Raw genomic sequence first — 27,752 nt, 5'->3', positions numbered from 1 at the left:
AGAGTTCATCCATTTGTATATTCACAGTGTATGTATATGTAATTTTTTCCTGAGTTGAAATAAAAATGGATATTGAATACTTTAAGATTTGCAGAGCTTTATGTGTATTGTCTCATCTGATCCTCTGTATAGTATGCTATTATTACCCTCATTTTACAGATGAAACTGAACCCAAAAGAATTTAAATGACTAATTTCCTTTTTAAAAATATTTTAATAATAGCTTTTTTATTTTCAAAATACATGCAAAGATAGTTTTCAACATTCAGCCTTGCAAAATCTTGTGTTCCAAAAAAGTGGCTAATTTCCTAGGGTCACACAATTAGTAAACCTATCTGAGGCAAGATTTGAACTCAGGCCTTCTCAAGTCTGATATTCTGTGTGCTCGGACACTTACTTGACAGTTGAAACCCAGGTTCAGACCTGTGGGACCCCAAGCAAATCACCATCCTTAAGTGGGAATCATTTTTCTAATCTGTAAACTCCTTGAAAATAGGGATAGTTTTATTTTAGTACAGTCAAATCAAGAAGTATCTATTATGTGCCAAGCACTGAAGTAAGGACTGGGAATACAACCATAAGCAGAAAGAAAGGCAATCCCTCTCTTTCCAACAATGAGATGATTGAGGCTAGTTTCAATGATCTTGTGATGAAGGACTGTGGGAACTGAATGTGGATCACAATATAACATTCTTACTCTTTTTGTTGTTGTTTGTTTGCATTTTGTTTTCTTACTCATTTTCTTTCCTTTTTGACCTGATTTTTCTTGTGCAGCAAGAGAATTGTATAAATATATTTACATATATAAGATTTAACATATATTTTAACATGTATAACATATATTGGATTGCTTGGACATTCAATGTTTAAGATTGACATCAATAATTAGGCCATCTAGGAAAGGGGGTGGGAGGGAGAAGGGGATAATTTGGAACACAAAGCTATGCAAAGGTCATTGTTGAAAAATTATCTGTGCATATGTTTTGAAAATAAAAAGCTTTAATAAAAATGTAAAAAAAAAAGAAAATTGCTTTAATAAACTAAGTACAGATATTTTATTTAGTACCTACTATGTACAAGGCACTGGAATTATAGAACAACAAAAAAAAAACCAACCTGAAGTTGAAACATATATCAGAAATAATCTAAGTCAGTGTCAAATCTGTCCTCTACAATATCCTACATAGGTGGTCATTTAGACTTTTCCTTGAAGAACTCTAGTAACAGGAAATTCACTATCCATCTCACCAAACTGCTTAATTTATGGACATCTCCAACAGTTAGTCAATAAACATTTATCAAGTGCCTTCTAAAAAGATAAAAAAAAAAAAAAAAAAAAGCTTACATTTTAACTAAGAAGACAACACAGAAAAAGGATATTAAAAAGAGGGAGAAGATATTTCAGCATGAGAGGACAGTAGAGAAAGTCTGGTGGAGTTAAGTTAGCAGGGCTGTGTTACTCCAGTACAGAACATAGTGTTTGGCACTAGTATGTCACTAGTAACTGTTTGTTGATTGGTCAATTGTCTTTCGAAGAAGAGAGTAATGAATTTGATGACCTCTAAGATTCCCTCCTACTTCTTTTTTTAATTATTATTATTTTCTGATTATACATGTCTATTAATTTTTTAATACTTTTTTTCATGAATCATAGTGGGAGAGAAAAATCAAAACAAAAGGGAAAAACCATGAAAGGAAAAAAATACAAAAAAAAGTGAACATAGCATGTGCTGATTTACATTCAGTCTCCATAATTCTCTTTCTGGATGCAGATGGCATTTTCTATCATAAAGTTAATTGGTTCCCTCCTACTGCTAAAACTTATTCTACATTAGTGTATTCAGAATTCCACCTGAGAGCATGGGAATAGCTCACCCACATCTTATCTTGGTCATTCAATTGGGCAATTCCTAAAGGAGCAAGTAAGCTGATTCCCAGATAGTACTAAAAATGGATCAGCTCAAAAGTTTCCTGCACTGTTTTCCTGACATACTAGGTCAAAATGATTTCTCTTCACATAGGTCTTTCAGGGCCCCTTTATTATACTAATAGTCTAATCTATTCACTATATTCTGTGTTGTGATTTGTGGCTGCTGAGTCATTTCAGTTATGTCCAACTCTTCCTGACCATTTGGATTTTTCTTGGCAAAGATACTGGAGGGGTTTGCCATTTGCATCTCCAGCTCATTTGCCAGGTGAAGAAACTGATGAAAATAGGATTGAGTGACTTGCCCAGGATCACACAGCTAGTATCTGAAGCCAGATCTGAACCTGGGGAAATGAGGGCTGATATTCCAGTTATTTCTCCACTTATCTTGTCCCTATTTTGTGATATAATTACTTTATCATCCTTCCTAAATGCATCCCTTTCTATTCATTCCAAAGTGGGCAATTAATAAGTAATTGTGAAATTAATTGCTGCACTTCGGATCCTTCCTTTCAAGCTCCTTGATGAGTTTCCAGTTTTTCTTCAAGGATGCCTTAACATGATCTTACCTGCATAAAAATGAGAGAGGTGGAAGGAACACTGTGTGATTTGCCCTGAAATCAGCACTCCCCTGGAAGCGGCCCTAATACCATATGTGGAGATGCTGTATACCCTATCCCTAGGTAAAGTACATGTAGCTCCCCATGATATTAGATGTTGGAAAGGACCTTAGAGAGAGCAGCTGACAGGACTGACTATATATTCCTTCTGTGCTTGTCTAGGCAAACCAAATCCTCTAAGTAGGGTACAGAAATATCTGTAGGCTAGGAAACTGGGATGCAGAGAAAAGAGATAAACAAGTGTAATAAGTTTCATTTTCTGGATTAAGGCCCAGGGACTTCTAGCAAGTATAGAAATATAAGAACTGGCAAGGACCTCAGACAAAGCCCATTGATTCCAACTCTCCTCATGTTATAGTTAATGAATTGGAGGCCCCGAGACTTAAGTGACTTTATCCAGTACCACACAATTAGTAAATGTCTGGGGCAGGATTCAAACATCAATGTTTCAGACTAAAAGTCTAGCTCTCTAATCACTAAATCTTGCCAAGTTTCAAGTCTCTTCAAATATAAAAAAGTATCTGCTTGGTGGGGCAGGGAAGACAATCTCTAAAGTAGCATCCATCTCTAAATACTTTGATCTTAGGGTTTTGTCCAAGGTCATAAAATCTGTGTGATTCCAGAGTCAGTATTTTTCCTCCCACATCCATGGCTTCTTCAATGAATACCTGCATGCCAACTATTAGTAAAATACATTCCCATAAAGAAAAGAATGTTATATACATATATATGGAAAGTAAGTAGATATGAACTTGTGACTAGCACCCATGTTTCTTGATTATCCTGTCTTTCTAAAATAAATATTTTATTGAAGTACCTTTTTTAGTTTTTTATAGAAATGTGTCCAATATTTTTTCTTTTGCCTATCCTTTTTGTCCCTTAGTTTTTTAAAGTTTTAATATATTTTTTCAATCACACGTAAAATCAATTTTTAATACTCATTTTTTGAAATTCTGGATTACAAACATGCTCCTCCCCTTCCTCCCTCCTCTTCTCCCTGCTTAAGAAAACAAGTAAAATGATATACATTATTGCAGTCATGCAAAACATTTTTCCATATTGTTTTATATATATATATATATATATATATTTTTTTTTTTTTTTTTTTTTGGTGTGGCAGTTAAGGTTAAGTGATTTGCTCACAACAGCTAGTAAGTGTTAAGTGTCTGAGGCTGGATTTGAACTCAGGTCCCCTTGACTCAAGAGCCAGTGCTTTATCTACTGGATCATCTATTTGCCCCTTGTTTTTCATTTTCAAAAAGGATTAGTGACATTACAGGTGACAACTTGGGTGAACTGGATTTAAGTGAGGCAGATTTGCACAAAATTGTCAGCTCATTCTCTCAGAATCAGGACAGTGGCAGGATGAAAGTCAAAATGATGGCCCAGGATGCAGTGATTGACCTTGGTGTCTTCCATGTCTAGCCAAAGTCCAAACTTTATTAACCATTGAAAGAAAACACAGATGGGAGGTCTAGCTAGATGGTGCAGTGGATAGAGTACAGACCTGGACACTTAATACTTCCTAGTATTAACTCTGGGCAAGTCACTTAACCCCAGTTGCCTGAGCAAAAACAAACAAACAAACAACAACAACAAAAACAAAAACAGATTAAAAAAAGAAATGTAAAAAGTTATGTTTTGATTTTCATTCAGATTCTATCAGTTCTTTTTCTGGAGACAGATGATATTTTTCATCATAAGTCCCTTGGAGTTGTCTTGGCTCCTTGTACTGCTGGGAATCGCTGTCATTCACAATTGATCATTGCATAATATTGCTGTTACTATATACAGTGTTCTCCTGATTTTGCTCATTTCATTTTGCATCAGTTCACATAAGTCTATTGAAGTTCTTTTAAAAAATCTATCATTTTCCAATGAAGATTCTGTCACTATCATAAAATCCTTCTTTGATATAAAGGACAGTTAAACAAAACAGTTCAAGACATTGGTCATATAGACAAGGAATGTCTCATTCTATGCATATATCCTCCACCACAACTTGTGTAAATAGCAAGCATCCTTTACATTAGTCCTCCAGAGTCGGAGTTAGTCATTGCTTAAATCAAAATGCTATTGTGATCGTGAAGTCAATTGCTTCCTTGATTCTGCTTACTTTACTCTGTGCCAGTTGGTACAAGTTCTTACATTTCCCTGAATTCATATTTGTCATAAGATTCCATTACATTCATATCTTGCTTGCAGCTTGTTTAGCCACTCTACCCACTTCATTCCCTGCTTTTTGTTAAAACAGGAAGGGTGGCCATAAACATTTGGGGTATATATTATACCTTTCCTCTGTCTTTGATCTTCTCAGAGTATATTAATCAATAGTGGTATTGATGGGGTCAGAGGGTAAATATTCAGTGTTTTCTTTCTGCTACAACCAAGTTCAAGCTGTATTTTAGAAAATTCATGTTTTTCTTCACTTGTCTTTCCTTTGAAAAATGATGATTGTCCTGTCTAGGTCCCTAAGAGACTTTAAGAGAATATTTACTTAGTCTCTACTTAAACCCCCAAGGCATTCTTTCTAAGGGCCCGGCAGAATAGGTAGGAAGTAGAGGAAATTGAAGATGAGCAAAATCCCTCTGGACTGAAGAACAGTGTGCAACAGCATCCAGCTGGACCTCCTTTCCTTGTAATGCCAGCTGCTACCTCAGTTGTGCCTCCCTGCCACTCCCCACTTTCCCCAGCTGTCTCCCCTCCATTAGTCCCCTCCCTATCAAGTTTGTCCCAGCTGTTGTGGGTGGGGCAAGGCTGGTTGGTGTTTCCTCTGCATCCATCTTCCATCCCCTAAATAGAAATTATTTTCTGCCAAGAAGAGAGCAACAAGATCTAGATAGAAGACCCTTCATTTTTTCAGAGGAAAGACAAGCACAGAAATACATGAACTTTGTGAAATACAGCTCAACTTGGTGTAGTGGAAAGAATATCGAATACTTATTTTTTGACCCCGATCAATACCACTACTAGACAGGTGAGAACCTGCCCTGATTTGCTGGGGATGGAAAGGGTTGGAAAGGGTCGATTCTTTGAGATGGGGAGGGCAAGGACCAAAATGAGGGGCAGTTATGGAAGACTCTTCTGTCTTGATAAACCCAATGCACAGAAAATATGGTTCAACAAGAGAAGAGGAACTAGGGAGGAAGCTAAAATGTGTTTAAAGAGGGAAGGTGGGGCTAACTGATAATTGGGGAGGTTTAGTAGAAGGAAGCCTGGGTTGAGAAGATGGAAAAGGCCTAGGGTTTTGTCCTTTTTAAAACTATTTCCTGATGCCAGGCAAGTAATTGAGAAATCTTTGGATCACAATTTTCTCCTCTGTGCAATTAGGAGAAAACTGCATGTCCTTTCTCCCTCAAGAAAAACCAAAGAAGGGAACTGAAGGAAAGTGTTTTGAAAGTATATGGGGGAAAAAAAAAAAAGAGCAATTTCTAGAATTGGACATTACCAGAAGGAGTATGGGTGACAAGATTCTCCTTTCCTCCCCCAAAAACAAACCAAAAAAGGCTCCCTTTCTGTAAAATAGAGGTGTTAGAAATTGAGCCATAATGGGCCTGAGAGGAGTGATCTAGGTCATCCTACCCTTTCCCATTCCACAGTGCTGTGTCCAGCTGGGCCTGCTACCATGCCTGTCCCATTGCTCCCACTGCTGCTCAGAACTCTGCTGTCCCGCCTGCTGCTGCCCACTGCCCGCCTGGCTCGCAAGCACCTCGTGCCCCTGCTCCGACGCCTGGCCCAACGCCTGGGCTCTCAGGAGACTCGCCAAGCTCTCCTGGGCTGTCTTCTTTATGTTCTCAGCGTCCGGAACCAGCCGGATACAGAGGGAAATAAAGTAGAGACCAAGGGAGGCTAGATTTGGGGTGGGGACCCCCAAGACTGAAAAGCCCAAAGGGAAGCTCTCTTCTATCCCTGGGCTAAGAAGGAAGGGAGGAGGAGGAGGAGGAGGAGGAGGAGGAGGAGGAGAGGAGGAGGAGGAGGAGGAGGAGGAGGAGGAGGAGGAGGAGGAGGAGGAGGAGGAGGAGGAGGAGGAGGAAGAAAAAGACCTTTCCAGGAAAGGGACCTTGGAGTCTTCAGATTGTCTTTTTTCTTGAGGTGAGGGTGGGGTGGGAAGGATGCACAGAAAGGCTCCCAACAACACTGGCAATTCTGGACTCCAGCTGTCCCCCCCACTCCCCCGCAGAAATCACTAAACTCTGGTCTCCACTCTTACTCTGCTCAGTGGGGGTGTCGCCAAGAACTGGATTGTCCTGCTTTATCTGGTCTGATTGATTGATGAAGAGGCGAGATTACATTAAAGATTAGAAAGGTGTCTTAATTGGGGGTTTCCCACACCCCGACTTTAGTTTTCAGATAATCCCTTCCCCCAGTTCCCTCTGGCAAAGGCATGTTGGTGGGCTGAGTATGTGCCTGGTCCCAGTGCAACCTGTCTGGTTCTGAGTGCTTGCTGCCTTATCTGTCCAGTGGAAAATGAAAAACAGCTAATTAATTCTGAATCACCCGTGCCTCTTTGTTCTCAAGCCTTCTTTCGCATTCTTTTTCCCCCTTTCTGGATATACTCCCTTATGAAGGCTGAAGGAAGAATTCAAAGTCTAGATTCAGAATATAACCAGGAGGGAGGTCTGGGATTAGAACTCAGGGCACCCACCTTTGTCCTTGTCCCCAGATCCAAGGGAAACAATCTCTTAATTCTGCTCAGACAAATGGCAAGGAAGGGGCTGCTTCCACATTCTATCCACCACCATCCATCCTTGCCAGGACTTTCTTCATTGTGTCTAACCTTATTTGTTCTGCTTTTCTGTGAATCTATTGCCTCAGACTGAGAGTTGATCAGCCTAATTGGGAGATCACTGACCTAATCCTTCATCCTAAATTTTCACTCAGAGGAAAGTGGATTCAAAGAGAGTAGAGTCAAAAATAATCTGCTTTGAGTGAGGGGATGGGTGTCTTTCCAATGAACTTGTAGGGAATCAAAGATAAGACTCCGAGTGACTCTCAGCAACTCCTGGGAAGGTCTCAGATTTGCCAGACTGGAAGACCAGTAAGATTTGGAAGACAAAGAGGATTTTCCCAAGGAGAAAGAGAGGCCACAATTTCCTTTCCTAAAAATAAGAGAAGTAAAAAACAAAGTCAGCAAACATTTAAATTATTAAGGATTTACAGTATTCCAGGTACAGTGATAAGCATTGGAGATAAAGACAAAAACAGGAGACTCTGCTCTAAAGGAGTCCCGCATTCTAACGGAGGGGAATAATGTGCAAAACAACTCTGTACATACAAGAATATATACACCCTAAATGTGAGATAATCAGAGGGAAAGCACTGATTGAGATTTAAGGGTGAGGTGTTGAAATGGAACAGATTAAGCTTTTGAGCCTTTGAAGGAAGCCAAAAGTGGAAGTGATTAGGGAAAGCATTCTAGGTAGGGGAGACAACCTGTGATGAAAAGGCAAAGTCTGGTCCTTAAAGAAGTGAGGAAGCTAGGCCAGGCTGAGCCAAGGACTTTGGATGGATCGAGGAACAATGGGAGGAGAAGAGGAGGAAGGAGGAGGGGGAAAAGAAGAAGAGGAGGAGGGAGGAGGAGAAAGAAGAGGAGGAGGAGGAGGGAGGAGGAAGAGGAGGAAGAGGCTGAGGAGGGAAGAGGAGGAAGAATCTAACTTTTCTGGGAATAGGGATCCTGGATTTTTGACACAAGGCTCCCATAGAGGATACAGGCTTGGGGATATAGGTAAGGACAGATATCCACAAGTATGAAACTGATATCAAGACGTAAAAACAAGATTGATTTCCACATAAATTTCAATAATTTGCTTAGTGTAGAATTCAAAACTCTTCCCCCAGTTTGCTACAAGGAATTGTCACCGAGCTGGAGTCCCAGCTACTTTGTGTAGCAGATACCACCCCAGGAGCCCAAAGCTTCTTCTCTAGGGGACAACTTCTGCCCCTCAGGCCCCGCAAGGGCCGAGGAGGGTCACGGCGGGAGAGGCGTCTCCCTAACTTCCTCCAAGGGAGCGCTTCCCCAGCGTTGCCAGCCCCCGGGCACTGCGGGCCTCGGGGCACAGCGGGGAGTGCCAGCTCTCCCTCAGGGAGCGTTCCCGGGGCCGGCTGACCCCTCTTACTCCGGGAATCATTCTCGCCTGCTAGAACCTCAGAGAACCCGAGCCTGGACCCCTTTCGCTTTGGGCCCCCGCGCCCAGCTCCGTCCCGACGATGGGAGCGCCCGGTTAGACTGACAGACTGGCTCCTCTGCCGGCGCCCAAGGCCAGCTGCGCACCGCGAGCCGCGGCCTTCCTCCCTCCAACCCGGAGCGCGGGGGCGAGGGCGGGGAGGTGAGTGAGAACCCCCGCCGCCGCAGCCCCGGACTGGCCCGGGACGCCCCTTCCTCCCCGGCCCGGCAGCGGCCATGGCGGCCGTGCTGGCTGCGCGGGGGGCAGCTCCGAGCCTGCGAAGGGGCTGAGAAGAGCCGGTTCCCTCCCGGCTGCGGCCGGGGTCGCGGGGGAGGGGGGGAGGTGTTGGCTGGACGCCGGGCGGGGCTGGCTGGCCGCTGGGGACCAGCTTGGAGCCCAGGAGGCGCGACTGCCAGCAAGGAGATGGAGATGGAGATGCAAGTGTCTGGGGGAACAAAAGGAGAGGTTATCTGGGGAATGCAAACCCAGGTAACCTGGGGGGAGATTCGAGGGGCTTTTGGAATGTGTATGAGAAAGGCCCTCCCGAAAAAGTCGGGGCGGGGCAAATGTGGGGGCTTCGGGAACATCGGGGCCAAGGAATCTAGGGGGCCTGCCTGGCCCTTTAGGAAGAGGAGGGGAAATAGGAGTATTTATGCAGGCTTGGAGTCAGGGGAGGAGGCCAAGAGCACAGAAAAGGGACTCCTTCCGCATCAATGTGCGCCCCCCGTCCCCGCCCCTTTTCCAGTGGTCCAGAGGTTGGGGCTGAGGGAGTGGTCAATGGTCTGAGAAAAAAAAAAAAGGGTAGGGCTGCACACCTAAGGAAAGTGGGAAGGTGGGAGAGGGGGAGGGAGGTGAGAGAGCAGTAGGACAGCAAAAAGAAAAAAAAAAAATCACCTCCCCCAGACCCCTGTCTGCACATACTTATTCACACTATGAAAATCGCACGGACATCCAAGAATAGTCTCCAGGCTGGCACCCTCAACACAAACAGGACAGACACAGTCTTCACGGACTTGCCTGGGGTGTGCAACAGCACACGCAGAGCCTGTGACTTACAGGCAGGGTCACTTAAGTCACACATTCCCGAGCTTGGTAACTTGGTCACCTGCACAGAAAGGTTTATAGGCATTGAAGGGGAAAGGTGCCCGGGAAGGACAAAGAAAGATCTGGAGATAATCTCAATCTATCAGGGATGGGAATCAAAGGCTTTAGGGCCAGATTAGGGACGTTGGAGATAATCTATAGCCCCTCCCTTGCCCATCTTCAAGATAAACTGATTTACCCAGTGCCTCCTGATAGGTATTCTTCCCTGCCTCCAACCTCCACAAAACCCACTGCCAATCACCTAAGAGGGAACCTATAGTGAGATGGCGAGATCAGTATTGATTACTGTGAGGTCCAAAGGCATGTGCTTCTTAAGTGTGGTGGACACGGGCTAGCATAGCAACAGAGGGTTTCCACTTGGGACAGCCTCGGGCCTCCCGGGGCTGCCCACCAGGGGGCACCTGTGTCCAAAAACCACCTCTGCAGAAGGCCAGTTTCCTGGGGAGGGGCTGCGGGGGGAGGAATTGCTGGCTGGGTGCCTAGGTAGTAGAGCTGGGTTAGTGCCCAGGTTGGGCGGGATGATGGGCAGCCCTCCAGTAATAACAGCCAGGGCGGTTGACAACCACCCAGCCCTAGGAGAAGGGGGGCTGGTTTACAAAAGAATAAGCCTCCTCCACTCTGACCCAAGACAGTGACCACTTCCCTCTCCTTCCCTTCCCACGCCGGGCCCTCTTTAGACACAACAGCACTGCTCACTGGCCACACCTATTTGCACGGAGGTCTAAGGAGGGGGTCCACGCCTATGAGTCTCCTAGAAAGACAGGATTGTTCTTTCCCTGGGGCTTCCCACACAGGCTGAAGCCAGAGCAGATGACCTTTTAAAGTCAAGGACGTGGGGACCTTGGTGCTATATTATGGAGAATCCGGAGTATTTGTGAATCTATATCTATGCAAGTTTGCTGGGCCTCTGTATCAGAGAAAACATTTGGCACAAAAGATTGAGTGAATAGAATTCCTCCTTCCTTTCTTCCATTAAGGGTGCTTATGTTAGAGAAGTTTATCTCCCTATCTTGGGCTGATTATCTCTGAGGAATTCTTGGTGGTAATTATTATTGTTAATTAGCTTTATCTTACCTCCCTAAAGAGCTGGCGCTTGAATGAAGGCAGCGGGACAATGGTACTGAAGTAAGCTCTAAACATCTTCCATCTCTAATAAAAATAATAGCTCTCATTTATATAATGCTTTAATGTTTGTGAGGCAATTCAAACACATTATTTTATTTGATTTCCCCACCAACAACTTTCTGGAGCAGGTACGATTATTACCCTTTTTGTAGGTGCAGAGAGTGAGGCTGCTCCTCACTCGTTCCTGATAAATACTGAAGGCAGGATTTGAGTTCAGGCCTTCCTGATTCTATACTTTATTATAAACTATATCCCTCTTCCTAAGCTCTTGTCAAGAAGTTGGGGGATTGTTTTCTCAGAAACTTCCCTTATGATCCCATTATCCCCAGTAGGACTCTTACTGTCTGCTGGCTAAATCTAGTTTAATTGATTACTCATTAGCACTGAGATTGGGGCCAACAGAGGGCCTTGGATTTTTAGGACCTCTAGGACCTCCAAAAGACATCCCAATCTTTTTTCACCCTCATTCTCAGTGTGTCTCATCATGGAAGCTAATATGGGATAAAGTGTGAGTCCAGAGCAGCAGCGGGCTGTAATCTAGAAACTCACTGTGACATTCGCCCAACCCGTGTAAAAGTGTGGAGAAAGAATGTGAACAAAGATAATGGGATGTGGTTGAGGGAGTCCCATGTGCATAGAGAACCAAAATGGTATGAAAAGAGTGATCCTGCTCAGGAAAGGATATAGTTACGGGAAATATAAATAAGGGAGTTCAGCTTTGAGGGTCGAAGAGGATGGGGGAAGAGAAAATAAAGCTGGGGAAAAGACGGGAGCTTAGAAAGGAAAACGGTGAGTGCTGGGGACGCCTTAGTGTCTATGGGAGCAAAAGGGGTTGAATCTGGAGAATAAGGGTAACGGAGGGGAGAGAGCAAGTCAGTTAGATCGTGCTCTAACATGCCTACTATGTGCCAAGCCCGGTGCTGAGGGTGGGGGGTGCACAAAAGGCTCCTCCATCCCCCGAAAGGGACAGCTCTCCAGGCTGGCTGACTTTCCTTCCGAAAGTGGCGAACCTGCCAGAGGCGAGACAACATTTAGGGTTTTAGGGCTTGGGGGTTTCGGAGGAAGGCTGGAGGGAGGCTCTGCGGCTCAGGAGGGGGGCACGACAGCAGAAGAGGGGTCTCCATAGAATGGGGTTTCCGAGCGCCCCAGACCGTGCAGACGGAACATTTTCGTGGCGGGAGCATCGGGGAGGTGAGGGGGGCACAGTGCGCATGAAGGAGAGGCGGGGGAAGGACAGTCCCGGAGTTCTGGAGAGGGGGTATCGGGTGTCGCGAGGAGGGGGATGGGGCTGGCTTCCCGGGCTTTGGGAAGGGGGCTGGGGCTGAGCTTGGGGGGAGGAGGCGGCGGAGGGAGAGGGCCGGCCGTGTGGGGCGGAGTTTCTCGCAGTGGGCGGGACTTGGGGAAGAGCTGCTTTGAAGGGGGCCGGGGGTGCGGGAGAGAGGCGCGGGCATCGCGCGGAGCCGCAGCGGAGCTTTGCAGGAGCCGGACCCGGCAGGTGGGTTCCCGGCGCGCACGCGGGGAGGGGCAGGCGGGGCACTCTGGAGAGCGGGGGCCCGGCACCCCCTGAGCGGCCCGCGAGCCCCGGCCCCGCCGCGCGGCGGGCCGGGGGGCTGCCGGGGGGCTGCCGGGGGGCGCGCGCGGGGATTTCCGCCCCGGGGCGTTTCCTGCGGCCCCCCGCCACCCCCTGGGGCAGCCGAGCACGTGGCGGGCGGGGGGGCATCGGAGCCCGGGGCACCGCGCGGCGCCCCGGAGGGCCCGGGCTTACGGCGGGCTCCGGGTTCGCCCCGCACCCGGCCGGGCAAAAGGCGGGGGGAAGCCGGCGGGCGGCGGGTTGGCTGCTGCGCCCGGCGGGTTGGTGAGAGGGGCCCGAGCCTCGCGTTCCGGGACGGTCTGGGACAGTTCCCGTGCGGCTTGGGCAGTGCCCCTCCGCGCCGGCCGGGTCCGCGAGGCAGAACCGGCTCTGCCCAGAGCTTTATCGATCAGCAAGGGCCAGGGATGCCCTTTGGCCCCAGTTATAAAGTGGAAGAGGCCGGAATCGAACTCTGCTTTCGGTGCCCTTTTCTGCCGCCCCCCCTTCGCATCCCCCCTGCCCCGGCGGCCCCTCCTCGCGATCCAGGCGCAGGTGCGTCTGCTCCCGGGGGTCTGGGTCCGGGTCTGCCCCCGCCGCCAAGCCTCGCCGACAAAAACCGCTTTTCCCTGACCCCTCCGGCGAGAGCGAGGGCTCGGCCTCAACCCCAGCCCAGCCAACTCGCGGACGGCCCCCGTCCCTTAAGCCCGGCGTTGCTTGCCAGGCTCTCCTTTCTCCCCTTCCGCCTTACCCTCAGCATGCTTACCCCCGCCCGCCCCGCTTCTGGAGAGGAGGAAATGAGTCTCTGCTTCTTTTATCTCCAGACGCTCGGGCCGGCCACCTTGTCTCCACATGCTATCTCATCTTTATCTGAGCCAACACGTTTTTATCTAGGCTCCTCGATATTCTTAGATGCTTCGCCTAATTGTCTGAAATCTTCCACTAGATGCCCTTTGAAACCCTGGCCGTTTTCTCCTTCGTGTACTCCAGCGTTACTAAGCGGGGCTCTCTTACATTCTGTCTCCCAGCCCCGAGCACAGGGCTCCAGGAAGAAGGGGCCAGGGCAGAGCGCAGCCCCCCTCTTCCCTTCCCTGGCTCCCCCAAAGAAAGCCCCTCCCCAAGATCTCCTTATCGCAGGTCAGTAGTGCGGCGCTGCTTTACCGTTCCCCCGGCCCTAATCCTTGTTTTCACAAACCCTCTCACCTACCACTAACCCGTCTCTTCCCCGTTTCTGCTAATTCCTAGATCAGCACTTCCCACCCAGTCAGCACTCCCCGGTTAAGTTCCAAATCCTGCCCTGTCTCCGTGTTCGCATTCGCCAGCCCAGGTGTAGGTACCCCTGTGTGTTTTCTGAAAGGTTTCCTCGGCCTCTCAGCTCCTTCGGAATTGGGAAGCCGGTGTTCTCATGGCCTTCCCACCTGCTTCGTGTCATTGGGAAGTTTGTAGGAGTCACGGGGAACTACTGGGAGGGGGGGGCATCTTTCTGGGCACGCTGGAGCGGACTCAGAATGCAGGGACAGAGGGACTTGGGGAGGAGGAGTCTGCCCTGTCAGAGGCTGACTCCATGCAACATCTCCCCTCTGTCAAGTCTCAGGCTGAGGGAGCCCAGATGCTCCTGGCAGCATCTGCTCTGTTTTTGCTGTCCTCTCCCTCCCACCCTGGCCTGCTTGGCTGCTGGTGGTAGGGGCGGATAAAGATACAAACAGTTCCTGGGACTTAGATAAAAGCAAGGAAGAAGAGGCTAGGGCAACTGGAGCTAATAGATGATACTGAGAAGCGTGGCAGGATCGGGCTACTAGGCCTGAATTTTTTGGCTATTTGTAATGTGGAAGAGAAAAGGAGGGGAGTCCAAAATATATGCTCCCTTCCACACTTCATCCTTTCCAAAGACAACTCGGCTCTGCCTGTAAATCTCCCCTCCTTCTTTCTGCCATTGTGGGTGGGGTGCAGGGATTCTTGACTGAACCTTGCCTCAGGTGGAACTGGTGGAGCCAAAAGATTCTCCCTTTCTGCCATGTGATGGGAAAATCTGACATTCAAGCTAGCCTCTCCAGAGCAGCGACCCTTCCCTCTTAAACCTGCTCTAGTTTGGCTAAATCTCTTCCTTCTGTAAGAAGGACTCAAGTGTCTCAGATTTGATTCTTCTACCTATTCCGGGAATAATTCTAATTTTAATAGTTAACATTAATAGAGCTGAGCACATTATAATTATTATGTCATTTAATCCTTACAACAGTCCTCTGAGGGAAGTAGTATTATTTTCTCCATTTTGCATATGAGGAAATTGAGGCAGAAGGGAAGTGACTTGACTAAGGTCATATAGCTAAGGCCAAATTGAAGCTTGGGCATCCTTGACTTCAGGCCCAGTGTACTACCTAGCTGCTAAACCAAGACCACTTCATCGAGCTTCCCAAGATGCAGTGGGAGGGATCTTGACACCTTGGACAAGAATATTTAATAAACGTTTACTATGTGTCCAGACACTGTGCTAAGTGTTAAAGATACATAGAAAGTCAAAAATCAGTTCTTGTTCTTTAGTAGCAAACAATCTGGGAAAGGAGAAGGGAGAAGATGCAAACAATTATGCATAAACAAGAGTGTACAGCTTACATTGGAAATAATCTCAGAGAGAAGGTATGAGCCTTCGGGGGACTAGGAAAGGCCTTTGCCCTAACATTTAGCCAGTGGGCAGACATGAGGGGAGAGAGCATTCTAGGCATTCCAGGAGTCCAGTTAAAAAAAAAATTGTTTGAAGATGGACAACAAGGAAACCAATATTATTGTATCACTGAATAGAGGGGGAAAGTAGTAGGAGAAAACAAGAAATCCAGAAAGTATTCTAGTTGTAAAATGCTTTAATGCCAAACTGCACTTTATAGTTGATCCGAGAGGTAATAGGGAGCTACTGGCCTTGGTTAAATAGGGAAGTAATGTGTTCTTATCTGCAATTAAGAAAGATGACTTTGGCAAACCATGAGAGAGAATGAATTGGAGCAGGAAGAGACTTGAGGCAGGAAAGCCAGCCAGCAGGCTATTGCAGTAATTAATCCTGGTGTGAAGGTGAAGAGGCCGTTTGTTGCCTCATCCTTTTCCACAATAATAGCTGACATTTATATAGGGATTTACGCTTTGCAAGACACTTTATGTTTGTCGTCTCCTCCGTCTGTGAGGAAGGAATGATTATTTGCATGAGACTTGCATATGGTTATTGGGATTTCCCTAGTGTTGCGGTATTCTTGGCCATTTAAGGGAAATAGTTAGCCTTATGGAAGCAGTGAGGTCGTACGGTGGATAGAACACTGGTCTGATCCAGAAAAACTTACCTTCCTGGGTCCCAGTCTGGCTTCAGATGCTTATTAGCTATGTGGCCTTGGACAAGCCACTTACCTCTGTTTGCTTCAGTCCCTCGTCTGTAAAATGAGCTGGAGAAAGAAATGCCAACCGCTCCATTATCTTTCAAGAAGATCTCAAATGGAGTCACAAAGAGTACTTTATAGACCGAGAAGTTTAAGCCACAAGGTTGTGAAAACTCAAATTTAGAGGGGACCTCAAAAGTGTAGGTGAGGAGTGAGAGCCAGTTGAACATCTAGTCCACACTAGACCTGAGCAGGAATCCCCTCTAAAACTTCTTCAACAAATAGTCATTTTGCGTTAGCTTTAGATCTCCAGAGAAGCAGCCCATTTTACTAGTATATGACTCCCTGAAACTTTTCCTTATCTCAAGCCTAAAAATGTGTTTCTTTCTAATTTTACAATCATTGTTCCTGGTTCTGATCTCTGGGAGTCAGAAAGAACAAATCCATTCCCTTTTTTTTTTTTTTTTTTTTTAGTGTTAAAATTATTTATTTTTATTTTATTAGGATTTATTAAGATTAAAAATGATACAAAATTGGTTTTTTTATTTCATTCCTTAAATTTACTGTACATATTTTCTTCCCTTTTTTCCTTTCTTTCTTTTTTAGGTAATAGGGTTTAAATAATTTGCCCAGGATCACACAGCTAGTAAGTATCTGAGACTGGATTTAAATTTAGGTACTTCTGATTCCACGGCTGGTGCTCTATTCATTGCACCATCTAGCTGCCCCCTTGTATATTTTCCAGGCAACAAAAAGGACCTTTTTTTTCCCTATGGGTGATGAATATAGTCTAAAGCTCCGTTGCAGTTCAGAGAACACACAAGTACAAATCTGTTCATTCCCTCTTCTATATAAGAGCCCTAAGTCTTCTTTTTTTCTGGTTAAAATATTCCTGTTTCCTTCAGTTAGTGACTGACATGTCCCGGGAGCCCTTCATCATCCTCATTGGCCTCCCTCTTATTCTTGTAAATTGTATAAACTTCATAAATGCTTATGAAATGGAATCTTATAGATGAGGAAACTGACTGGCCAGGATGTATGGGGGGTGGTTCAGGGAAATTAGCAGGAGGTCCAGGGGAAGAAGCTAAGCAACAGTACACATTTTTAGTGCTTGAGTTTGCAAAAAGCACTTTTCTAACCACAGGCCCTGTTTGACAGGTGGTACAAGGGTTATCTTCATTTTCCTGATCAGTCAGTGAGCCCTTTATTAAAACACCTGTTTATGCACCAGGCATGTATTAAACCCTGGCATGAGCTCAAGGCTTTTCTAATTGTCTAATTGTCCTTCTCTGAGCGCTGGCCAGTTTCTCCACAGCCTAAAATAGGATAACGGGGCAGCTAGATGGCACAGTGGGTAGAGTGCTGCACTTGGACTTAGGCAATGCAGATCTGGCCTCAGATACCAGCTGTACTGATCCTGTGTACCTCAGTTTCCTCATCTGCAAAATGAGCTGGAGAAGGAAATGGCAAATCACTGCAGAATTTCTGCCAAGAAAACCTGAAATAGGGCCAGGCACAACTGAAAAGACCCAATATTAACAAAAAAAAAATTGCAATATGATGATAATGACCAAGCTCTTCAAGCCCTGATCTGAAGGACTTTATAGTCTACAGGTCCTGGGCCAGTGTTTCTCATGTCTCACAACTGATAATTGATAATGAGTTCTTCAGAGACAGAGAAAGTGCTGTGCTCTATAAGAAAAGCAGCATTGAAACAGGAAATGTTCACATTTAGACCTCCCCGTCCCAAATATTTGTATGGATTCCTTGTGCCTGACCACAATGGTGGAGATTTATGACCTCACATTGGTCTGGTGGCCACAGTTGGACACAGCATACATTATTTTTTTTTTTATTTAATAGCCTTTTATTTACAGGTTATATGCATGGGTAACTTTACAGCATTAACAACTGCCAAACCTCTTGTTCCAATTTTTCACCTCTTACCCCCCACCCCCTCCCCCAGATGGCAGGATGACCAGTAGATGTTAAATATATTAAAATATAAATTAGATACACAATAAGTATACATGACCAAACTGTTATTTTGCTGTATAAAAAGAATCAGACTCTGAAATATTGTACAATTAGCTTGGGAAGGAAATCAAAAATGCAGGTGGGCATAAATATAGGGATTGGGAATTCAATGTAATGGTTTTTAGTTATCTCCCAGAGTTCTTTTTCTGGGCATAGCTAGTTCAGTTCATTACTGCTCCATTAGAAATGATTTGGTTGATCTCGTTGCTGAGGATGGCCTGGTCCATCACAACTGGTCATCATATAGTATTGTTGTTGAAGTATATAATGATCTCCTGGTCCTGCTCATTTCACTCAGCATCAGTTCGTGTAAGTCTCTCCAGGCCTTTCTGAAATCATCCTGTTGGTCATTTCTTACAGAACAGTAATATTCCATAATATTCATATACCCCAATTTATTCAGCCATTCTCCAACTGATGGACATCCACTCAGTTTCCAGTTTTTAGCCACTACAAAAAGGGCTGCCACAAACATTCGTGCACATACAGGTGCCTTTCCCTTCTTTATAATCTCTTTGGGATATAATCCCAGTAGTAACACTGCTGGATCAAAGGGTATGCACAGTTTGATAACTTTTTGAGCATAGTTCCAAACTACTCTCCAAAATGGTTGGATTCGTTCACAACTCCACCAACAATGAATCAATGTCCCAGTTTTCCCACATCCCCTCCAACAATCATCATTGTTTTTTCCTGTCATCTTAGCCAATCTGACAGGTGTGTAGTGGTATCTTAGAGTGGACACACCATACATTAACCTGGATATAGTGATGTCATTTTGGTCCCCTCTGAGTATGAAGGACAACAGTCAACTAATCCTAAGAGTGGGGAGATGGGGAGAAGAGGCAAAGACTATGGACAAATTTCATATATAGAGAATATGTACAGAAATAACTACAAAGTAATTTGGAAAGGGACAGAGGCATTAGGCATCAGAGAGATCAGAAAGGTTTGGTATAGAAGAAATGCTCAAGTTTCAGAGGAAATTAAATGCTCTGAGAAATGAGCAGGGGCTGCATACCAGGTGTGGGAGACAGCTAGTGCAAAGGTAAGGAGGCAAAAGATAGAAGAACCAGAAAGTACTGGAGAGTGTATGGGGAGTGAGTAATGGGGAGTATACTGGAGAGGTAACAAGGGACCAAGTTATGAAGAGCTTCAAATGCCAGGGAGAAAGGAATTTATATTTGATTCTTGAGGTATCTCAGTGGATAGAGCCCTGGGTCTGGAGTCGGGAGAACCAGAATTCAAATTCAGCCTCAGCTATGTGAACATGGGCTACTCAATCCACTAGAGAAGGAAATCCCAAACCACTACAGTAACTTTGTGGACATTCTAGTCCATATGGTCACCAAGAATCAGACACAGCTGAACAACAGCAGCTTGAGGTAATGGGGAGCCACTGGAGTTTAGGGACATCTGGTTATATGGGCAGATGTGAAGTACAAGTTTTAAGTGATTTATTACATGGAGTTGTACAACCAAAAACTGCCAGGAGGTGGGATACAATGTCAGATTATCTAATTCCAAACTCAAGATCCGTCGCTACCCACTTTCCATGCAACAGTTCCTAGTATATAATAAGTCCTTAATGATTATTGGCTAACTGAATGTAAGTCGTTTGAAGAAAAGGTTTGGCTGTTGTTTCTTGACACCCTATTTGTGTTGCTGCAAAAGTCCTTATCTCTCCTGAGGAGAACCAAAGAGTATTTGTTCCATTATCTCTTCTGCACACCTAGTCTTCCAAGAAAGGGGCCTCTAACTTGTTTCTCCTTCCCTTTCCCATATTAGGCTAAGAGTCTGCACTGACCCAGCTGAGAAAGCCTTTCTTTGGACACAGATACCTTGTGTTCGGGCTCGTCTAGAAGGGAGAAGAAGGCTGCTGGATCCCAGGCTCCGACCCCAGGTGTGTACCCAGCCTGGGGCTGTGTTGGGGTGGGGGTGGAAGAGGAGGTAGGATTCTTTCCCCCAGGACAAGCTGATCCAGACCTCGGAACCTGACCTCATGATTGGGACAGGCCTTTGCATGCATGGCCAAGCACTGTGTTTCCCTCGTTTCTCCAGCAGCCGACGAATGGGTCCATGCCCCCTGCTGCCACCTGTTCATCCCGGGTCCATTCCAAGTTGGGGGAGGGAAAGGCGAGCTCTAAAGCAGAGAGAGACCTTTTAGGATCTAGAAAGCTGTGACAGTTCCCCTTTCCCCACTTGCTACTCTTCTTCCCCTTCACCTCTTAGGGCCATGGTAGAAAGAGGAAGGGGAGAGGGGCCTGACTCAGTAAGGAACTGAGAGAGCAGCTCTGGCCAGGTGGGGGTGGGGAAAGTCTGTTTTTTTTTAAAGGCTTTCTGAGGGCAGGTCAGCGAGATAAAATAAAAATTTGGAGGCCAAGATAATCCTGAGATGTGTGAAATGTATTCAAGTATTTGAATTTGGAGGAAATTTCTGGAATGGGGAGAAACAAAACCCTGAGGGTGGGGGAGAGAACAGAACAGTGTTAGAAAATTAGGCTAGGAATCACAGAAATTTAACTGGGAACTGAGTGAGAAGGACAGGGGCTAATGGAAGCCTCAGTCTAGAAGTAAGACCCTCTTAGCACCCCCTCCCTCCCAGGCCCAGGAGATAGGATCTTTGGGGGTGGGGGCCAAGTCCCTCTGAGAAGAGAATTGTGTGGCTGTTGTCTTTTCGACCTTCTTTGTCCTTTAGCTTCTCGGTCTGTTTTGTAGCTTCCTTCTGACTCCTTCCCTCCCATGTTATCTCTCCATTGGGTCTTCTTTATCTTGCTTTCTCCCCACCTCCTCCCCACGAGATAGGGACCTATCTCCCTGGTCTCTTGTCCTTCCAGCCTCCTTTCTCGCCTGTCGCTTCTTTCTCTTTCCCTTCCAATTACCCCCTCCCTTCTGCTTCCTCCCCTCCCGTTTCCCGGCTACAGACTGCTCCAGAGCTGGATAAAAATAGCGGAGGCAGTGGCGGGGAACCAGGTATTGCCACAGCTTGGGGAGGAGGTGGGGGGGCGAGCTCCCGCGACTGTTTCCTTCGGTGGCTGGCTCAGCTGTTCCCAGGACAGGGTTCCTTTTGAAGGGGAAGTAGGTCGGGCAAACTAGGGACCCTTTGGGAAGTGGGGAAGGGGTCAGACAGGGACAACTCCGACAAAAAACAGTGAAGTTGGGAGTCAATCTAGTGCTTGGTCTCTGTGGGAGAAGGAAGGGTCTGGAGTGGCGGGGATTTACGCCTGTTCTGTCCCTCCAAGGACCCTCAGACTGACAGAGCTGGAAGCCGCGTGAATCCAAGGGCTGCACTGCCATGACGACCGCTCACAAGCCACAGGACAAGTATGGGGGACTCCTGAGAAGGTTTCCGATGGGGGTGGGGGCGGGGGCAGGGAGAGCTGGAGAAGGGCTGGTGACGGGGCTCCCAGGGCCCCCGCTGTCCACGGGCTCTTCCTGCTGGACACCTGTGAGTCATTTGAGCCCAGACCAGCGGACGAGGAAGAAATCCACCATCTGAGCTGTTTACTGGGCGTTTGGGCAGTGGGTGACAGGCATGTGGAATGGCCTGGGCCTCTCCCCATTCCGTCACAGTTTCCAGCCTGCTGCTGGCTCCCCTCAGCCAGCCTCCCTTGGCTTTCGGCCTCCCCCAGTGGGGAAGGATATTTGGCAGCTCCCATTTCTCCCCCTGCCAGCACATCTGGAAAACTTTCTCACTGCTACCACCACCACCACCACCCTTCGTGACTCTCTGGGACCTCTTTCTTAGATAACCTCCCTCCCAGTTGTTTGTCTTCCCTCTTTCCTCTTTCTGGATTCTCGTTCCCCTTCCCTCTATCTTTATTCACTCTTTCCTTTATCGCCATTTCTTATTGCCTCCCTGCCTTATCTCTAGACTTCCTAATCAAATTTCCTACCCCACTTTATCCCCCTGCCCCTTTTATGCCTGTGCCCCCTGCTCCATCTCTGGTCATTCTCTGCTCACCCTTTGGGGGATCCCTCTTTCCTCTGGCATCCCATGGATCATCGGGGACCCATCATTCTTTCTCACCCCATCATCCTGCTTGGCCCTCTTGGTTTCCAAGTCCAGCCTCCCTGCCTTTTGGTTAGGAAACAACTCAGACTTTTTCCTCTTGGAGTTCTAGCCATGATCCCAACCCTACCCCTGTGGTTCAGCCTGTCCCAGACAGTGGTTGATATGGGGGTGGGAGTATTGCAGCCCTAATGTGAGTTGGAGAATAGCCCTTTCCTCCACAGACCAGGAAAACCTTGACTGTTAACCATATTTAACCTGGTAACATCCTATTGCCCAACTCCCTGGTCCCCCCGGACAGTCTGACCAACAGAGCTGGTTCTGGGTGGAACAGAAGGCAAACCCACACCCTGACCTCCCGAACTCATTTCTCCCACCCACCCTTTCCTGCAAAGTCTAGGCAGAAGCACCAGGGAGCTTGGTTTCCCTAATTTTACATCTTTTGTAGGGAACCGTAGATATTCCCCTTCCCTCCTACCCCCCATAGGCAGCAGCATAATCATTTCCAGCTGAAAGAGGAAGGAGGGTTATTTGCTGTGTATTTTGTTTTCTTGCTCCTCTCTCCCCCATCCTCCTCCTTTTCTTTTTCTGTCGAACTGTATGGGATAGAACTGGAGTTCCCAGCCTTTAAGGTCCCTATGGGCCAGTGGGGGCTGGGAACCAAGGCCCAGATATAGTGTCAGCCTGTGTCGGTCCCTTGGATGAAACTTGTCTTTCCCTGGATTTAATACGTTATCTCCCAGCTTTCTGTAACCAGGCAGAGAGAATCTGGGCAGGCAAGAAGTACAGGTGATAGGCTGAGTACATTTAGGTGTTTACCTTCCTGAAAATACCGAGATCAAGTGCTCTGTTTTCCCATTGGACTCCTCACAAAAGCTCCGAGCACTTTTCCAACCATTATCTCTGTCTTTATTCCCCTCTAAGGGAACCAGGAAGGCTTCCCTCGTTATCTCTCTTTATCTCTCTCCTTGTCCATGGGGGGTGGGAAAGGCTCAGTCTTTATTTCTCTTTCATGTTTATCCCAATCCACAGAAGACAGGAAGGGCTTTCCACATGGCCCCTTTCCTTGGGAAGGGATCATCTGGAGAGGAGACAAAGCCAAGGGAAGAGTCTGATCACTCTCAATAGACTGGAGGGAGCTGAGGGTAAAATGAGGACGGGGTAGGGTCCAGAGACATCCCTCTCAGCCATCCCATCTCTTTTTTCTTCCTCCAGGTACAAAGCCGTATGGCTTATCTTCTTCATGCTGGGCCTGGGCACCCTACTGCCATGGAATTTCTTTATGACTGCCACCATGGTGAGACATAGGAGAGGGGAAAGCTGGGGCAGGGGACAAGGGGGTGGGCACCTTCTCCAGGGGCACCATGGGAAGTCAGTGTTCAGTAAGGCACTTGGAGGAGGTGATTTGAGGATGTGGCTGGGTAACATGGCCATCCTGGAAGAAGGAGGGTGCTCCTATCCACTGGGATAGGAGAAGGAAGAGGCAGTGTTGCTGAGCAGTAGAAATTACCCTGGACACAGAAATGTGGCAATTTGAGTTCTAGTCTTTTTTTTTTAATAGCTTTTATTTTTACAAATACATTCGAAGATAGTTTTCAACATTCACCTATGCAAAACCTTGTATTCCAAATTTTTTTCTCTCCTTCCTACCCCTCCCATAGACAGCAAACAATGTTTGTTTTACAATTATTCTAATGAGTTCTAGTCTTGACTTGAGCAATATCTCAGAGACTTGGTTTCCTTCTCTGAAAATTAGTGAATTAAACTAGATCAGAGATTCCTTGGGGGGAGGGAGGGAATGGGCAGGGGAAACAGTTAAGATTAAGTGACTTGCCTAGGATCCCACAGCTAAGTGTCTGAGGTCATATTTGAACTCAGGTTCTCCTGATTCCAGGACTGGAATTACCTAGCTACCCCTTGGATCAGAGTTTCTTAACCTGGGTTCTTTGCATTTATTTAAATAAATGCTATTTAATTAAATAAATACTGATATATATATATATATATATATATCAGTAACTGTTTCAATACTTTTTTTTTTTTTTTTTTTTTTTGCAATCCTATGTATTTAAATGCATTTTATGCATTTAAAAAACAAAACAAAACAAACAAACAAACAAAAAACATTGTCCCAAGAAGATAGGATAGAATTCACTGATTGCCATCGGGTCCTTAACAGGTAAAAAATTAAGAGCTTCTGGCCTAGATGATCTCTTTAAGGTGTTTTCCATGTCATATTTCTGTGATTGAGGAAGTAAGTTTATGTGTAGCCATCATTAAGACCTCTGAAATTCATGCTGATGTGGTGACCCCTAGTTTCTTGCAACTCCGACATGCTCTAGTGACTTGGAAAAAGCTGATTTGAGTTCAATCCAGGTGATGAAGTGGACTTTTTGTCCAGTGACCAGCTCACCTCCCCCACCAGAAGGCTCATTACCAGCTACATTAGCTACAGCCAAAGACCAAATAGAATATTAGTTTTGAAGTCTGGAAGACAAATTTGAATCCCACTTCTTTCTGACCTGGGGCAAGTCTCCTCATCTAAAAATGTGACTAATTCCAGTTCTCTCTTTCTCTGCAGCAAATAAAAAAAAATACAACAGGGCTTCATGTGGCCTTGTTTCTGCCTCTGGAGAGATTAGGAGAGGAGATGTTCAGTTTTATAATTTCTGTACAATTTTTTTTTAACTCCACCCGTGATTCATTGGTTATAGGAACCTCCCTTGCTGATCCAGTAACTCATTTATAAGGAGCTGGCTAGGAGCTTGGAAGTCACTTACCCCCAGGTTACACAGCCTCTGTGTCAGAGGGTGGGACTGGAATCCAAGTCCTCCTGACTCAGCTTCTTGCTCTATAAATCACCTCACTATCTGTCTAGACTGCTAGATTTGTTAAATTGTGCTCTTTGTTTGTTTGTTTGTTTGGCAACATAGCTAATATGGAAATAGGTTTTGCATGGGGGGAAAAAAGCAAAAAACCAAATGTCAACTCTTGGTACCCTATATTTGTGGGATCTCTGCTCAAAGCTCACTAAAAGGAGAAATGAACTAGACTTCCATGTTAACCAGGAGGAAGGCCTCCCCTGCCTGTTGGGTGGATCATCTAAGAAGGATTTCTGGGAAGGCAGGAACCAGAACCAAAAAGACAGGGGTGGATTATAATCTGTACTTGTGAAAGAAATAACAATGCAGGTGAATGAAGACATATCCAGGGAATCATACATAATTCAAGCAGTCTCTCCATTTTAGACGTGAGGAAGCTGAGGCTCACAGAGGACGTGATTAGGGGTCACCTAGCTAGGAAGTGGTAGACCCAGGATTTTGTGTCTGGGTCTTCTTCTGATTCCAAATCTAATACTCTTTCTACTAATAGTTTCCTTCTTCTTTTATAACTTAGTAGTTTTCAAAAGGGCCTTGGGACCAAAGTAGCTTTTTTTTCCTTTAAAAATTAATAAACCAACATGACTTTCATGGTAATGTTTTGCATAGCTTCACATGTGCCTTCTTAAAGAGAGGTGAGGATAAGAAGGAAGGGAAAGAACAAATGTAAGAAATTGTTTTATATGTAACTGGGCAAATAAAAATATTACATATTTTTAAAAGAGCTAGCAAAAAAATTAGTGGAGTTACTTTTTTTTTTTTTTAACATATTTTTGCAAATCTTACTATTGTCTAGCTTACTACAAGATAGCCTAATTCTCATCTGCTTCTGCTTTCAGTCACTTGTGAATAGGCTTAGGTTTGCTATTGAGTCTATGTGCATGTGAATCCTCTAATACCTGTTGAATATTCTTCACTGTCCACCTCTCTCCTCAGTACTTCAAAAGCCGCTTGGGCCCACCCCAGAATAATTCAGTTTCTTTGTTGGAGGAAAACGGGAACCTCCTGGGTAGCACATCTCCACCCCCACAGGCATCTAGTTTCCTGGATTCCATTTTCAACAATGTCATGACCTTATGTGCTATGCTTCCCCTCCTGGTCTTCACCTGTCTCAACTCCTTCCTGCATCAGAGGTAATTGAACCCTTCTATGATTCATTGCCTTTCCCTCTGCCCTAACTCCTTGCTTCAGAAGTGGAAAAGCACCCGCTCAAGCTCACCAACGTCAAAGAGCAGCTCTGAGATTTTGGTCCAGGCCTTCCTTCTGACAGCCATCATCACCTTTTTGGTTTTCTGTGGGATGGCAAAGAGGTGGGAAACTTCTAGGGCAAAATGATGTGTTTTTTCTCCCATGTGTTGGATGTTTTTGCTCAGTTGTTTCATTTTATAGCAAGAGAAGATTCAGTCTCAGAAGGGGCTTAGAAAATTTTTCTTCTCAGAAATGATTATGAAATAAAGACAAATTACAGTTATATCTTCCACATCATGACTTTCCCCCATTAATTTATTTTGACTTGACATCAACAATTAAATGGGAATTTGTTGGGAGTATCTCGGAAGCCTCAGAGAACACGCAAAGGCCAACAAATGACCAAAAAAGTTTAGAAATTCAAATGCATGTGTAGTATTGGATACTACATTTAATCTAATAAATGGGGGGATAGTATCATTTAATAATATAATAATTCAGGCTTCTTCTCTGGTATGAAAGGAAAGCCAAAAATTTTTACACAGATTTTCCAGATCTCTGGGGCATTGTGCCCTTAACCCCCAAGATGTGGAAGGAATGACTGTATATCAATAATTTTTTTTCTAAGTAAAATGAGGGAATTGGAATCATTTCCCTTTGATAATGGTTTAAGGTTTACAGTGTCCTGCCTACATTATCTCATTTCATCTTTATAAGAACCCTATGATATAAGTTACTTTATTCCTATTTTCAGTAAGGGGGAAATCAAGAATCAAACATTGTAGATATTTTTGACCTGCTTAGTGATTTCCAAGTGGTCCCTTTAGTTTGAAATCCTTTGAATTTATTTCTTGCCCACTCTCCACCACACATTTCTTTCCTGCTTATCTTGAATTCTTTTCATCCCCTTCTTCCCTGCTCAATACCCCCCCCCCACCACCACCACCACCACCATGTGACCCTGAGGACCTATAATTTCCCATCTCAGCTTTAGAGAGAGGAAACGTTGATCCTCCTTTTTCCTTCTGCAGGATCCCCCAGGCCCTGCGGATCTTGGGCAGTCTGGTGGCCATCTTGCTGATGTTTGCCTTGACAGCTATTCTGGTAAAAGTAAACCTTGATCCCCTGCCCTTCTTCGTTCTCACCATGATCAAGATTGTTATCATCAACTGTGAGTTCTCTGGGTGGGGAGGGTTTGGGGAGAAGAGAGCAGGCTGGGGAACCTAGGGAGTTGACAGAGAGCCAATGGACACTTTCTTAGCTTAGTTTTTCCTCCCTACCTCATTGGTTAATATTTCTTCCCTATCCATTTGCTATTCCATATAGAGATAAGCATTGTAGAACATTTATAAAGGGATTACAACGCTAAGCCCTGGGAATATAATCTTATCTAGCAAAAGAGTTTCTGCCCTCAAAGGAGCTTATATTCTAATGTAAAAAGATACACAAAAGGGGAGCTGGAGAGGGTTTGGTGGGAAGTGCACTGTGTGGAGGTGCACTTATAATACTTAATACTTCTTATTAGAAGTGGTATGGAAACTTGGGTCCATGCAAGATGAAGTAAAAACTCCCTGGAATCTCTAGACCTGAATCCACAGCACTTCTCTTTGCAAAGTGGATCTTGGGAAAAGGAGCCATTTTTTCCTTAGTCCTTACTATTTGTTATTGAGTTGTTTCACACCCCATTTGGGATTTTCTTGGTAAAGATAGTGAAGTGGTTTGCTATGTTCTTTTCCAGCTCATTTTATAGGAATGAGGAAATGTAGCAAACCAC

General features: G+C 45.5%; 2 protein-coding genes across 5 annotated transcripts in view; both read left to right on the top strand.

Annotated features, from left to right (window-relative positions):
• Nucleotides 1–5,026: 5,026 nt before the first annotated feature.
• MYMX (myomixer, myoblast fusion factor) lies at nt 5,027–6,472 on the top strand. Its single transcript, XM_023503014.2, has 2 exons — nt 5,027–5,523; nt 6,146–6,472. Exon 2 carries the CDS (start codon nt 6,172–6,174, stop codon nt 6,397–6,399), a length of 228 nt encoding a protein of 75 aa, XP_023358782.1. The 5' UTR covers nt 5,027–5,523; nt 6,146–6,171; the 3' UTR covers nt 6,400–6,472.
• Nucleotides 6,473–8,557: 2,085 nt separating this feature from the next.
• Nucleotides 8,558–27,752, top strand: part of SLC29A1 (solute carrier family 29 member 1 (Augustine blood group)) — a 30,658-nt gene continuing 11,463 nt past the window's right edge. The window contains exons 1-6 of one of the 4 annotated variants that reach the window (XM_031964768.1): nt 8,558–8,872; nt 19,688–19,802; nt 21,142–21,223; nt 23,127–23,208; nt 25,727–25,923; nt 27,010–27,149. In XM_031964768.1, coding sequence (XP_031820628.1) covers nt 21,195–21,223; nt 23,127–23,208; nt 25,727–25,923; nt 27,010–27,149 — 448 coding nt within the window. In that variant the 5' untranslated portion in view covers nt 8,558–8,872; nt 19,688–19,802; nt 21,142–21,194. Of the gene's footprint in view, nt 8,873–12,333; nt 12,435–16,489; nt 16,509–19,687; nt 19,803–20,785; nt 20,873–21,141; nt 21,224–23,126; nt 23,209–25,726; nt 25,924–27,009; nt 27,150–27,752 lie in introns of those variants that run through there. The other 3 variants (XM_031964767.1, XM_003769085.4, XM_031964769.1) reach the window with 3 other exon arrangements.

Source organism: Sarcophilus harrisii, chromosome 4 (assembly GCF_902635505.1).
Source record: "Sarcophilus harrisii chromosome 4, mSarHar1.11, whole genome shotgun sequence".
Taxonomy (NCBI): domain Eukaryota; kingdom Metazoa; phylum Chordata; class Mammalia; order Dasyuromorphia; family Dasyuridae; genus Sarcophilus; species Sarcophilus harrisii.
Note: the sequence above shows the minus strand (reverse complement) of the source record. Positions and strands in the feature narration are given on the sequence as shown.

What these genes read in the sequence shown, in the direction of transcription:
- MYMX (XM_023503014.2), top strand. Translation starts at nt 6,172, where the DNA reads ATGCCTGTCCCATTGCTCCCACTGCTGCTCAGAACTCTGCTGTCCCGC.